Source organism: Octopus bimaculoides, chromosome 1, assembly GCF_046866305.1.
Source record: "Octopus bimaculoides isolate indiv1 chromosome 1, ASM4686630v1, whole genome shotgun sequence".
Taxonomy (NCBI): Eukaryota; Metazoa; Mollusca; class Cephalopoda; order Octopoda; family Octopodidae; genus Octopus; species Octopus bimaculoides.
The window spans coordinates 133,300,495-133,313,682 of record NC_142928.1 but is presented as its reverse complement, the minus strand read 5'-3'; the positions used below and the strand labels follow the sequence as shown (position 1 = coordinate 133,313,682).

At 38.3% G+C, this 13,188-nt stretch overlaps 1 protein-coding gene across 3 annotated transcripts in view; it reads right to left on the bottom strand.

The window, feature by feature from the left end:
* The window catches only part of LOC106874675 (tRNA-specific adenosine deaminase 1), a 30,038-nt gene extending 18,310 nt beyond the window's left edge, over nucleotides 1–11,728 (bottom strand). The window contains exons 1-3 of one of the 3 annotated variants that reach the window (XM_014922476.3): nucleotides 11,457–11,728; nucleotides 7,470–7,547; nucleotides 2,040–2,094 (exon numbers count right to left, since the gene is read on the bottom strand). In XM_014922476.3, coding sequence (XP_014777962.1) covers nucleotides 2,040–2,094; nucleotides 7,470–7,547; nucleotides 11,457–11,604 — 281 coding nt within the window. In that variant the 5' untranslated portion in view covers nucleotides 11,605–11,728. The remainder of the gene's footprint in view (nucleotides 1–2,039; nucleotides 2,095–7,469; nucleotides 7,548–11,456) is intronic. The other 2 variants (XM_014922477.3, XM_052970741.2) reach the window with 2 other exon arrangements.
* Nucleotides 11,729–13,188: the final 1,460 nt, after the last annotated feature.

Genomic DNA, 13,188 nt, shown 5'->3' with positions numbered 1-13,188 from the left:
GATTCATAGCAGCATTAGCTGAGTCTAAAGTCCTAAAAAGACTTGGACTTGCTTGTGCAGTTGTGCATTCATGGACAAGGGTGTTTGGTGCTGCTGATATATGCACAGGAGGACAAAAGTTTAGGGTTTTAGGTCTCTGATCCTCCCTATCCTGCTCTATAGGTGCAAGACTTGGACACTGTTGTAGAAATTTAAACTCCTTTGGTTCCAGGACCCTTTGCAGGGTTAAGGGTTACAGTTGGTTGGATTTTGTATCCAACCAACGACTTCACTCAGAAACTGGGACATGTCCTGTTACTTATATGATTCAGACTGTTTGGCCATGTTGCTCAATTTTCCAAGTTAGACCCTGTTTGCTGTGGTCTCTTCACCTTGCATCCAGCTGGATTGACAGCACATGTTGATCACATGCTACATGGTCACAGTAGATGCGGAGGTAATATTATGGAGATGGAGACTGACAGGGATTCTACTTGATGGGTTACCTGGGAGGTAACCAGGAATATACCAACAAATGGTGAATGCAGCAACATGCTGCAAAGGTGCATGTCCCCATGTCTGGTCATGTATTTATTTACTATGGAGTTAAACTCAGTTAAAGTTTAAAATCATCTTTTATTAGCTTTCTTGTTACTATATTTCTGTTGAAATACACTGTGTTTATTTCAATAAATTTTGAAAGCAATGAAAAATTCAGTAAAATAACTGTTATAATTCAGTTGGTGTTGGAACATAAATCCACATGACATTTTAATGGAACTTTTTAATTTGGATTTCTTTAAAACAGGAAGTTTGTATCATAGAACAAGAGGCAGTCGCAAAAGGTCCAGTATTGAAAGGACATGACAATTTTCCACACTGTCAAAGATAGCAAAGCATTCACACTCTCAGAGTGTGGGTGCTTTGCTCATATACAATCACTGATATTGTATTCTATTATTATGCAAGGACTTAATTCTGTTTGTCTTATTCCACCAATAAATTGAAAAAAATATGGATTAATATCTGTCTAATGGTTTACAATCAGAGATAGAATTTGCAAATGCAGTCAGGAATTAACAAACCTACAGAGATACTTTATAAGAGGTGAACTAATTATCACAAATGTTTTAAAACATCAATCTGTCAGAAATAGCAACAAAGTTACTGTCTTAAAAAAAAAGAATACATTGAACAATGTAGTTGCTAATATACAAAAAGAGAAGTTGGTGAGAACCGAATTAAGGTTAAACAACAAAAAAGTTTCTGGAATAAAACAAACAAAAAATGTGAAAGTGATATAATAAACTAGGTAACATTACAGAATTGTTATAAAGCTTATTTTCTCTAAATATCCCATCATTATTGATCTAAAGAAAACATTAACATTATGAAGCTTATGCAATATTATGAGTTTATTTATAATGGTTTCTAAATGCATGATAATAAATGAGTGTTCAGTCCCTAGTAAAGAGGAACACAGATGAGAATTTTAGGTATTTGTGATATTCTTCAATCCTGAAGCTAGAAGTATCAATTTATTACACTTGCACAAAGCTTTAGTGTTTAGGAGAAATGAGAAGCTGTGATGTTCATGTCTTTCTTGAGGATATTAGCATCATTATCATCATCATTTAAAGTCTGTTTCCCATGGATTGGACAGTTTGATAGGTTGCACCAAGCTCCATTGTTAACTTTGGGATGGTTTCTACAGCTGGATGCCCCTCCTAATGCCAGTCACCTTACACCATGTACTAGGTGCTTTTTCATGCACTAGTGAGATCAAGTAAGTTGTAAGACAGAAAAAGAAAAAGATCCTACAACTAAATAAGTGGGGTTGTATTAGAGAGGAGAAGGTGGCAAAATAGCTCCAGTAAAGGATTAAAACCAGTTAGGGAACACAGTTTGCCAGAAAATTACCCTTACACTTTGCTACTCCCCTGCATCTAGAACAATCAATGGTATCATATAGTAATCACATTGTCATTTATTAATATCACTGAGTAATTTGTAAGACAGAGTTATAAAATCAATCAAGAGTAACTAAAACAAATAATTACCGAAGAAATGCTCTCCTTGCTATAACTTCAGCATGACTGTCATTAAGGACATCACCTAGAAAATATATATTAAGCTAGGAGCTGAATCAATTTTAACAAATCAAACCAGATGTTACATATTTTAATGACAATTTTATTATATCTTTTATCTTTGGCTTTTTACTTATTTGCATCACTGGGGTGTGGTTAAGCTGAAGGCACTGCCTTCAATGGTTTTAGTCAAACAGATTGATCACAATACTTATTTTTAAGTCTGGTGCTTATTCTATTGGTCTCTTCTACTGAACTGCTAAGTTATAGGGACATAAACAAACCAACACCAGTTGTTAAGTGGTGGAACAGGAGACAGACACAGACAAACACACATGCACATGCACACACACAACAAGCTTCCATGTAGTTTCCATCCCTCAGATTCACTCAGAAGACATTGGTGGACCTGGGGCTACAGTAGAACACATTTACTTAAGATGCTACACAGTAGAACTGAACCCAAAACCACATGGAATTGCAAAGCAAGCTTCTTAACCACACAGCCATATCCACTAGCGTAGCTGGGGTGGGGGCGGTAGGGGGCAGCACTTTTGGGTCTACTGTAGGCAATAGGTGTTTTTTGTGGGGTCCGGGGGTAGCAAACAGAAGGGCCGCCCTGGGCAGGACATACTCTAGCTATGCTAGTGGCCACACCATAACATAAATAATCATCTGAAGACATGGTCATAGGTCCAAATCACTTTACAGCTTATAGTGCTGGTATGGTCTAAAGAAAGACACCTGTTTGGTTAGCTAAGAAATATATTTCTGCTGCTACTCCTAAGTTCTGTAGTTAATTGTAATCTGCTCCAACAACATGTGAATTTACAAAATTCACCAAAATGCCACCTTACCTTTATTAATACAGCAAATAAGCACAGACACAAGTGTGGTTGTGTGAATAGGTGCAGGTGTGGCTGTTTGGTTAAGAAACTTTCATCCCAAATATGTGGTCTTGGGTTCAGTCCCACAGTGTGGCATCCAGGGTAAGTGTCTTGTACTATGGTTCCAACACAACCAAAGTCTTGTGAATAGATTTGTTAGATATATGTATATATACATATATATGTGTCTGACAAGGCTTAGCGAAAGCGCTCACACACTATAAAAAAACTTCTTCCCAAAAGAGGTTAGTAACATCCTCATAGCATTTTTTTAGAGGTGGTGATCCAGTATCAGATGATGAAAGGTTAGTGTGTAACAGAGAATTAGAGAGGCATATATATATATATATGTATATATATATATATATATATATATATATATATATATATATATATATATATATGTGTATATATATATATATATATATATATATATATATATATAAACAATATATGAGTATATGCATATATATGTACATGTATGTATATACGTCCATCCACATGTACATATAGATACATAACTGGGTACATGACGTGACAAAAGAACATGGACAAAATGTTAAACAAGGTGCAACAAACAAGCAGGCCACATAGAAACATCCCCTTCATCAGCTGCCACCATTAAAACCCCGGCATTTCGAAGAATTAAGGCAGTATGCATCGTTAAAATGGTTCTTCCCACGAACACAAATTAAATTGTTTTCGTGGAGGGTAGTGGCGGATGGAAAACAAGACAAGAAAGCGAAACGGTGAAATAAACAAACAAAAAGGCTGTACAACCAAACGTGAAGTGTGTATGTATTGAACGCTGCGAAGCACGAACAGGAGGGGCAAAGACGTACGTGCGAGCTTGAGGAGTCCAAGAACGAAAATGAGCAACGAGAGGTAGAGAGGGAGAGAGATAGTAGTAGTAACAGTGGGAGGCGAAGGACGAGCAGCGAGAGAGAGATAGTAGTGACAGGGAGAGGCGAAGAACAGTAGAGGGAAGAATGAGAGGGGGAGATAGAGAAAGAGATAGAGAGAGTCGCGTTAGAAAAATAGTTAAAACTTACTGTATAAGGGTTAACGCGTGCGTTCTGTCGTGATACAAACAATATATGAGTATATGCATATATATGTACATGTACGTATATACGTTCATCCACATGTACATATAGATACATAACTGGGTACATGACGTGGCAAAAGAACATGGACAAAATGGTAAACAAGGTGCAACAAACAAGCAGGCCACATAGAAACATCCCCTTCATCAGCTGCCACCATTAAAACCCCGGTGTTTCGAAGAATTAAGGCAGTACGCATCGTTAAAATGATATATATATATATATATATATATATATATATTACGGAGATGTACTTGCATAGCAAGTGACCTGATCTGAGATCGTATGCTGGAACAAAAACAATTGCAGCGTGGAAGGTGTTTATAAGCCATTTAAGAAAGACACAAAAGCCGTTAGATTCACTCCAAAATTCAAATTTAATTTGCCAAAATATTTTCGTCGCTTTGAGACCACAACCTGTTCACTGACAAAATTCCATGCTGTGTGTGTGTGTGTATGTATGTGTATGTATGTGTGTATATATATATATATATATATATATATATATATATATATATATAGAGAGAGAGAGAGAGAGAGAGAGAGAGAGAGAGAGGGGTACAAAAAAAGAGACCAGAAACACTTGGTTACCTAGTCAGAGGAAAAACAAGAGAGAGAAAGTGACCAAGGGAAAGAGAGAGAGTAGAAAACAGGAAAAGGGTAAGAGAGAGCAGAAGAGAGATGGTATTATGCTAGGGCATACTCATCATTAACAAGGATCTGAGTACAGAACCTGGGTAGAAAAATAGGGTGGGATGTTGGGAGTAGGGGGTAGGGGGAGCAGTGATACAGTGGGTAGGGCAGTGAGGGCAAGAAAGGGGATTGGAAAACAATCACAATTCATGAAGAGGAAATGTGAGGAAGAGAAAGATGCAGTTAGAAGAGGAGATGTAGTTCTGTTTTTTAAGGTAGAGTGGGTGAAAAGTGTGTTGTTACATGTGGTGGTGGGGGGGGGGGGACACAACTCTTCTAGCACTCAGTTTCATGGATGGGTCTTCTCTAGAACTTCATATCACCAAACATCTTGGTCCATTGTCATTTCCTTCATGAGCCCCAACATCCTAAGATCAGTCCTCACCACTTCATCCCATGTCTTCCTGGGTCTCCCACAGGTACCATCCATTTTCAGTGACAGACATTTCTGTATATAGCCGTCTTCACTCACACGCATCACATGTCCAAACCAATGCAATCTCCTCTCCTGCATACCACATTTAATCCCTTTTATGCCTAACTTTTCTCTCAACACAGTTGTGCTTTGTTGGTCATGCATTTTGATGTTGCAAATCCAACGAAGCATACTACCTTCATTCCTCTTCAGTCTACACATGTCCTCTGCAGTCAGAGCCCATGTCTCACTACCATGTAACATACCCATTCACACACAAGCATCATACAATCTACCTTTCACTCTGAGAGAGAGTCCTTTTGCTGCCAACAGAGGTAGAAGTTCTCTGAACTTCCTCCATCCTATTCTTATTCTAGTAACAATACTTTCAGAGCATCCACCACTGTTACTAATTTGGTCACCTAAATAACAGAAACTATCTATTACCTCAAGAGAGCCTCCTGGGCATTTGAGAGAGTATAAGTCTCTTGTGTTCTTAGTACTTATTGTTCCTGCGCATCTGCCACACATTAAAGCGACCTTATCTGATAAATTACCTGCGATTCCACTGCGTCTCTTATGTGTTCATAGCTTACACTTGATGCAGCAAATGGAATTACGTCCAATTCCTTTCCTACATATTGAGCAGGGCCGTTTACCAGCTGCAATGAGAGTCTTATTTCCTTTCTCGCTAACAAAAACTTTAGTCTTAGCTAGGTTAACTTTAAGGCCCTTTGATTCCAGGTTTTGTTTCCAAACCTGAAACTTCTCCGATTCTGCTTCAGGATCTGCAATAAGAGCAAGATCATCAGCATATAGTAGTTCCCATGGGCATCCAGTTTTGAATTTATCTGTTATAGCCTGGAGAACCATGATGAATAAGAGTGGACTAAGAACTGATCCCAGGTGTATTCCAACCTGTACGCTAAATTCATCACTGTATTCAAGGCCAACTCTCACCTTAATGATAGCATCATTGTACATGGCTTCAACAGCTCTAACAAGCCACTCCTCTACTTCTAGTTTTCTTAGAGACCACCAAATAAGAGAGCAGGGAATGCTGTCGAAAGTTTTCTTCAGGTCGATGAAGGCTAAGTACAATGGTTTACTTTTGGCCAAATACTTTTCTTGCAACTGAGTGACTATGAAGTTGACATCTGTGGTACTTCTCCCTGGAACAAAACCAAACTGCATCTCATCTAGTTTAATTCTATCCCTAATTAGTTGAGATATAGCTCTCTCTATAATTTTCATGATCTGGTGCAGCAGTTTGATACCTCTGTAGTTGTTTCTATCTAAGGCATCACCTTTACTCTTGTAGCAGCTGACTATAATACTGCTACACCAGTCTCTGGGGATGAAGCCTTTCTGAATAACCTGATTAACTATGTGAGTGACTAGGCTGTATCCTACACCACCTGATATTTTAATCATCTCGGCAGTGATACCTGATGGTCCAGGAGCTTTGCCATTCTTCATTTTTTTAACTGCCTTATCTATTATACTGCTATCAACTCTGATGGCTGGTCCCTCAATGGTTCAATATTTGAAAGACTCTCCTTCTCCCAATCATTCTCCACATTTAACAATCTTTCGTAATGGATCTCCATGCATCTTTCTTCTCTGAGTCACTAAGCGCAAGCATACCATTATCCATTTGAACACATTTCTCACCTACCACATCTCTATTCTCTTTGATAAACTGCTTTGCAATCCTGAACACCTCCTGCCTCTGATCCTCATGCTGCATAACATTGGCAAGCTTCTTACTTTCCGCTATTCTTTTTGCAATGTAAACCTGTCACCTAGCCTCCTTGATATAATGCTTTGCTTTTCAGTCCTTCCAGACTTGTCTATTTGCTTTTATAGCACTGTCCACTTCCTTGTTCTACCACCAAGTCACCCTTGGCCTGGCTGGGACTTTGCACCAACCACAGATTTGGTCAGTGGCACCCAGTAAATTGTCCTGCAGGAACTTCCAATTGTCTTCTAAGCTATATGTCCCTTCCTCCTCTCTATCATCAGAGGCTTCAAGTAGAATGTTGTACTTGACAACTGGTGTTGGTTTGTTTACGTCCCTCTAAAACTTAGTGGTTCAGAACAAGGGAGTGATAGAATAGTACCAAATTTAAAAATAGGTACTGGGGGCAGTGATTTTTTGTCTAAACTCTTCAAAATGGTGCCCCAGCATGGCTGCAGTCCAATGACTGAAACAAGTGAAAGACAGAAGGAAAAAGACATATGTAACTTATGCCTGTAAGAGATTAAAAGTAAAATATTTTCTTAGATTGATATTTACCATTTTTACTTATTTTGGATTGCCCAATACATTTGGTTCCTGTTCCTAAGGCAACAGCTTTGAGATTTATTTCTCCATCTGAAAATTGAAACCAATCCAAAAATTGTTATTCCACAAGTTAATAACATATGTTAAAGATTATTTACATTATTTACATTTGACGGATATTTGTCCTCATCTTGTTTGTTGTTAACACAACATTTCGGCTGATATACCCTCCAGCCTTCGTCAGGTGTCTTGGGGAAATTTTGAACCTGGGTTCTCATTCCTAACGATGTTACTATTATTATATTATTATTATTATTACTATTATTAATCAGGTCACTGCCGTGAATCGAACTCGGAATCTTGGAGTTAGTAGCCCTCGCTCTTAACCACTACGCCATATGCCCGAAGGTTGGAGGGTATATCAGCCGAAACGTTGTGTTAACAACAAACAAGATGAGGACAAATATCCGTCAAATGTAAATAATGTAAATAATTCCTCATATCTTAGATATAGAACTGTAATATTTTAAAGATATTGTAAATTCTATATCTAATATTGTTGGATATTGCAATTATTACAAGATATTTTTCCCTTTCTCAAGGAATAATATATTTTTTTTGACATTTGAATGATATACAAAATATATTTTTTATTTTGCTACAATTTTGTTTGCATATGCTTCTGACACTACTTTTGCTAATTTATAGTGAATAGATCAGCTATGGAGCAGTGAGATTAGCTACCCTGGTATCTTTGAGCCATAGCATCAAATGTTGCTGTGATCAAGGGTGGTTAATAAATGCAGTGAGAAGGTTGATGAATGCAGTAGTGAAGAGACTGGAGGTGAGGGAGGAATAGAGACAAGACATACATTAAGAAACTCAAATGATCTTGGCTGTTAGTTTATATTAATGATAAAGGGACTTTTGAATTACCTTCATCATCATCATCATCGTCGTTTAACATCCGCTTTCCATGCTAGCATGGGTTGGACGATTTGACTGAGGACTGGTGAAACCGGATGGCTACACCCGGCTCCAATCTGATTTGGCAGAGTTTCTACAGCTGGATGCCCTTCCTAACACCAACCACTCAGAGAGTGTAGTGGGTGCTTTTTATGTGCCACCGGCACGAAGGCCAGTCAGGTGGTACTGGCAACAGCCACGCTCAAAATGGTGTATTTTATGTGCCACCCGCACAAGAGCCAGTCCAGGGTCACTGGCAACGATCTCGCTCGAAAGTCCTTACACATGCCACGGGCACAAGGTGTGTTCATAATTTTCTTTACTCACTATTGTAGTAATAATCCAAAAGCAATGACCTACATATCATAAAATTTCACCAAAAGATGACCACTAGAGGAGTGGGTGGGTATCAAATTTCAATACCTTATGGTGATACTAATCAACCATAGTAAGAGACTACAATAGACTAAGGCTGATGACTAGAAAAGAATGACCTAGCTCCATAGAGATACAACAGTGACCAGCTTCCTGCCCCTCTCCTTCTTAGTTTCTTCTTTCTCTTTCTTCTTTTCTCCTCTTTCCATATTTTTATTACTTTTGTTTTCATTTACTTTGGCACTTGATATGCAGACACCGAAGACAATAGTGTCTTTAATGGTTGTTCACTTTTTTCAATTTATCAATCAACCAATTGAGTAAAGAGAACCATGAACGCACCTAAAAAGCACATGAGAAACAGCTGTACGTCTATAATGCACAAATAAATAAATGTATAAAGCCCATTATTTATGCCTTTTCTTGTATATCATTCTGTGAAAACATACTATATTAACTTAGTAATGGGCTTCAACTTCCGATCTCATCTTAGGATTTCCAAGAGTTCTATATCAATCAAAAAAATCTTTTGTTAGCCTGATGTTTGTATTAGCAGAGAGCTCAAGTATTTTCTCCAGATTGATAATCCCTTATTAACTCTTTAGCATTTAAACCTGCTGTATCTGGCCCAAATATTCTACCTGTTTTATGTTCAAACTTGCTGGAACTGGCCTCTCACACCAACCCTACAATGTCATTCCAAAAATATATCATGTCACTGAAATTTTGAAGTTATGAGATAAGACAGGATTAATTCAAAGCGATGCGAAAAGACCACTCAGATGACTTCCAGTCAAGTGGGAAGATGATTTAAGAAAGATGTTTAGAACAATGTGGAGGAGACAGGTAAGAGCATGAGCAGAATGGAGAAAATGCTGTGGCCAGCAGAGCTGACTTGGGACCAAACAGCCTGGCCAATCTAGGTGAGTTGAAAAAGTAATCTGAATGCTAAACTCTTTTCTTTTACTCTTTTACTTGTTTCAGTCATTTGACTGCAGCCATGCTGGAGCACCGCCTTTCGTCAAACAAATCGACCCCAGGACTTATTCTTTGTAAGCCTAGTACTTATTCTATCGGTCTCTTTTGCCAAACTGCTAAGTTACGGGGACGTAAACACACCAGCATCGGTTGTCAAGCGATGGTGGGGAGACAAACAGACACACAAACACACATACATATATATACAAATATACGACGGGCTTCTTTCAGTTTCCGTCTACCAAATCCACTCACAAGGCTTTGGTCGGCCCGAGGCTATAGTAGAAGACACTTGTCCAAGGTGCCACGCAGTGGGACTGAACCCAGAACCATGTGGTTGGTAAGCAAGCTACTTACCACACAGCCACTTCTGCGCCTAAAGGGTTAAAAATTCTTTATACACACACACACACACATATAAATACCATCCATATTCTAGCAACTGGTACCTCTTTTAATCTGGACATAATACTGAGAGGATACTTAAAATTCTTGCAACCACTAACAAACAGACCTTCACAAAATACGTTTGTTTGTTCACCAGTGAAATTTCATGCAAACAGAAATACTTTCTCTGTACCTAGCTATAAATATGCATTCTTAACACGCATACGTCTATGCCTACATACACACGCATACATCTTACGACGGTCTGTCTATTATTCTGCATATATGACGCACACACAATCACACATGTTAACATATCAATAAATCTTCTCTTAATCATTCTACCTGGTTGTGTCACTTTTTTCCCTCTGGCACATATATGCATTATTCTATTTATATTTATTGTATCAACCATGTGATCTACTAAGGAGCCATTCTCGTCACCTCGCTTCGCATGGACGTTACAAATTGGTGACCCGTTCCAGCTCCTTGAAATTACAAAAATAATTATAATGGGAGGAGATACTCCACATGTATCATAAGCCTTCCATTCTATTATAAACATTACCTACTGCTTAGTAGCGAGTGTTGTAACGTGGTGGAACATATGATGGGTATACTATAATATTGTAATTGTAAACATGTTGACATGCTAACTTGCTGTTTGTTTACACATGAATGGATTCAGTTTGGTATTTCCAAATATTTCCATTCCAGATAGACGTCTCGAAGTAAAATCTGAGCTCGTTACCAATATCTTTCAGGTTGTTGAAATCGTGGGTCAATATTATATGTATTTAATAGCTCTCGCTTGTACCTCACTATCTTAAAAGAACGATCTGCCGAGTGGTACACGACGAAGTATAAAAGTAAGCCTCCTTCCTCCATAAGCCAAATTTGCAACTCGGTTTCGATTCCCGCACGAACTTATTTTTACATCAGTCTGAAGCGAAAGACTCGAATTTCCCAACCCAGTTTCCCTACGTATCTAAACTTTAGAGTCTTTCTACCTAGCTAAAAAATTATACAGAATTTCTGTATTAAATGATAATAATTTCAGAAGATAAATTATTTTCGAAAGACTGATAAAAATAACGGTTAAACATTAACCAAAATAACTTCTTTTTTGAAAACACATGTGATCTATCGATTATGCATAAGAGGAGTGTAATGGTACGATCATAGATAGGAGCTACAGTTTTTATGAAGTCAGAGATTAGAGATTAAGGAATTGCATTGCAAACGTAAATAATAAAAATTAATTGAAAACATGAAAAAAAAAACGGACAGAACCTGATCGTTTTACCATAACGACAGCTGCTAATAATGTCCATTCTCTTTCCATTCGAGGTTTACCGCGTCGCGAAATGCACTTTTCATAGTGATCCAATACACATTTGGTTACTCTATCAGCAAAGGAAAAATCATTCTCAGAAGTCATTTATTCAAAGTAATTTACAAATATAAAATATTTCTTTGGAGTCGGTAGCCGCAATAATGAAGGGAGATAACTCTAAACAGAAGTTTGCAAATGTTTCCTTACTCTCACCATCACCACAAATATAAACAAACATCATGGAAGGGTTTCTTAGGCAAAATAAAATCAAGAGAGATAAGGAGTTGAATTGATAGTCACTTATATGTTACTAGTAATTATTTAATTGACCGTAGAGAGACAAAAAGTAATGTATATCCCTACGGGATTTGAATTCGAAATCTAGCGGATTAAAAATAGATCCTGCATGGTATTTTATTCAGCACTTCCTCGTTTGTCAACTTTACAGACTTTTGTAATGAAGATTTATAGATGGATAGGTTGTATTCCATCTAATGTGACTCGACTGAGAAGGCTGTAATATCATTTGACGGGAACACGGTGTAAAGAAATACATGGAACAAGGCTGTGTCTTTATATACTTTTAACGTGGCCACGCGTACGTACACATAATGAATGATAAATGGAAGTGGTTGATAAGACATTTATCTATATAGCTACATACATCTGCGTGGGTTGTATGCTAGCTGTTAACCCTGGTGAAGAAACCTCACGAACAGCGATGTGTTAGAACCAGTCAGTGTGTTGGTGCTGTATAGATGTTGACGAGGTTGGTGAGAGACATGATGGTAGCGACGAAGATGGAGGTCGCTGTAATGTGGTCAGTGATTAGATCTTAGGTCTGGAACCAAATAATTTCTTTATTTACCTATAAAGGTATACATAGAGGGGACACTACAAGAGACGAACACTTACATTCTTACAAATGGTTTGGGTCACAATGAAATGGAAAAAATCGGATAAAAGGATGAAATAAAATTATATACAGTTAAAAATTTATAAAATAATGTTCCGGGTTATTTTTTATGGTTAACCCTCCAGGTTTTTTCTTTTGTTTTTTTTTCTTTCTTTTCGCCTTGACCGGCTATGCTAGCACTGCCCCATTCATCCTCAGCTTCCTTACTACAGACATCCATCTTTTTCCTAATGTACTTTGCGACAGGCACCTTTTCTCCAGACAGATCTTTCACGACAGGTAGAAGTTGAAATAACTTACCAACCCGTGTCCGGAGATGAAGTGACCTGTCCCAATCCCTTTCGCTCGTGTCGTCCATACCGTTTCTTTCAGTATGGCTACTACGCAGAAAAAAGATGCCTTCTTTTCCTTGTTGAAGTAAGAAGGTGGTACGATCTTAATCATGGACTCAGTCGAGAGCCGTACTCTCTCTGCATCTGACATCAGTTGTTCGATATAAGTTATCAACTCCCTCAACTCCTCACAGTGTACGAAGGCGTGTGCGACAGTTTCAATGGTGCGCCCGCACCTTGGGCATGTGGGGGAGGTGTCAAAACCGTGTCTAGACAACCTCTCTCGAACCAGTAAGGCCGATCAGTAGCACAACCAAGCCAAGGATTTCTGGAAGTTATCCAGATACCTCGGCCCGAATGCCCTTCCGAACAGGTTGGTCAGTTGCTCCCCATCGAAGCCCAGAGTCTCCCCCAGGATATCGTTGGACTTATACTCTACCA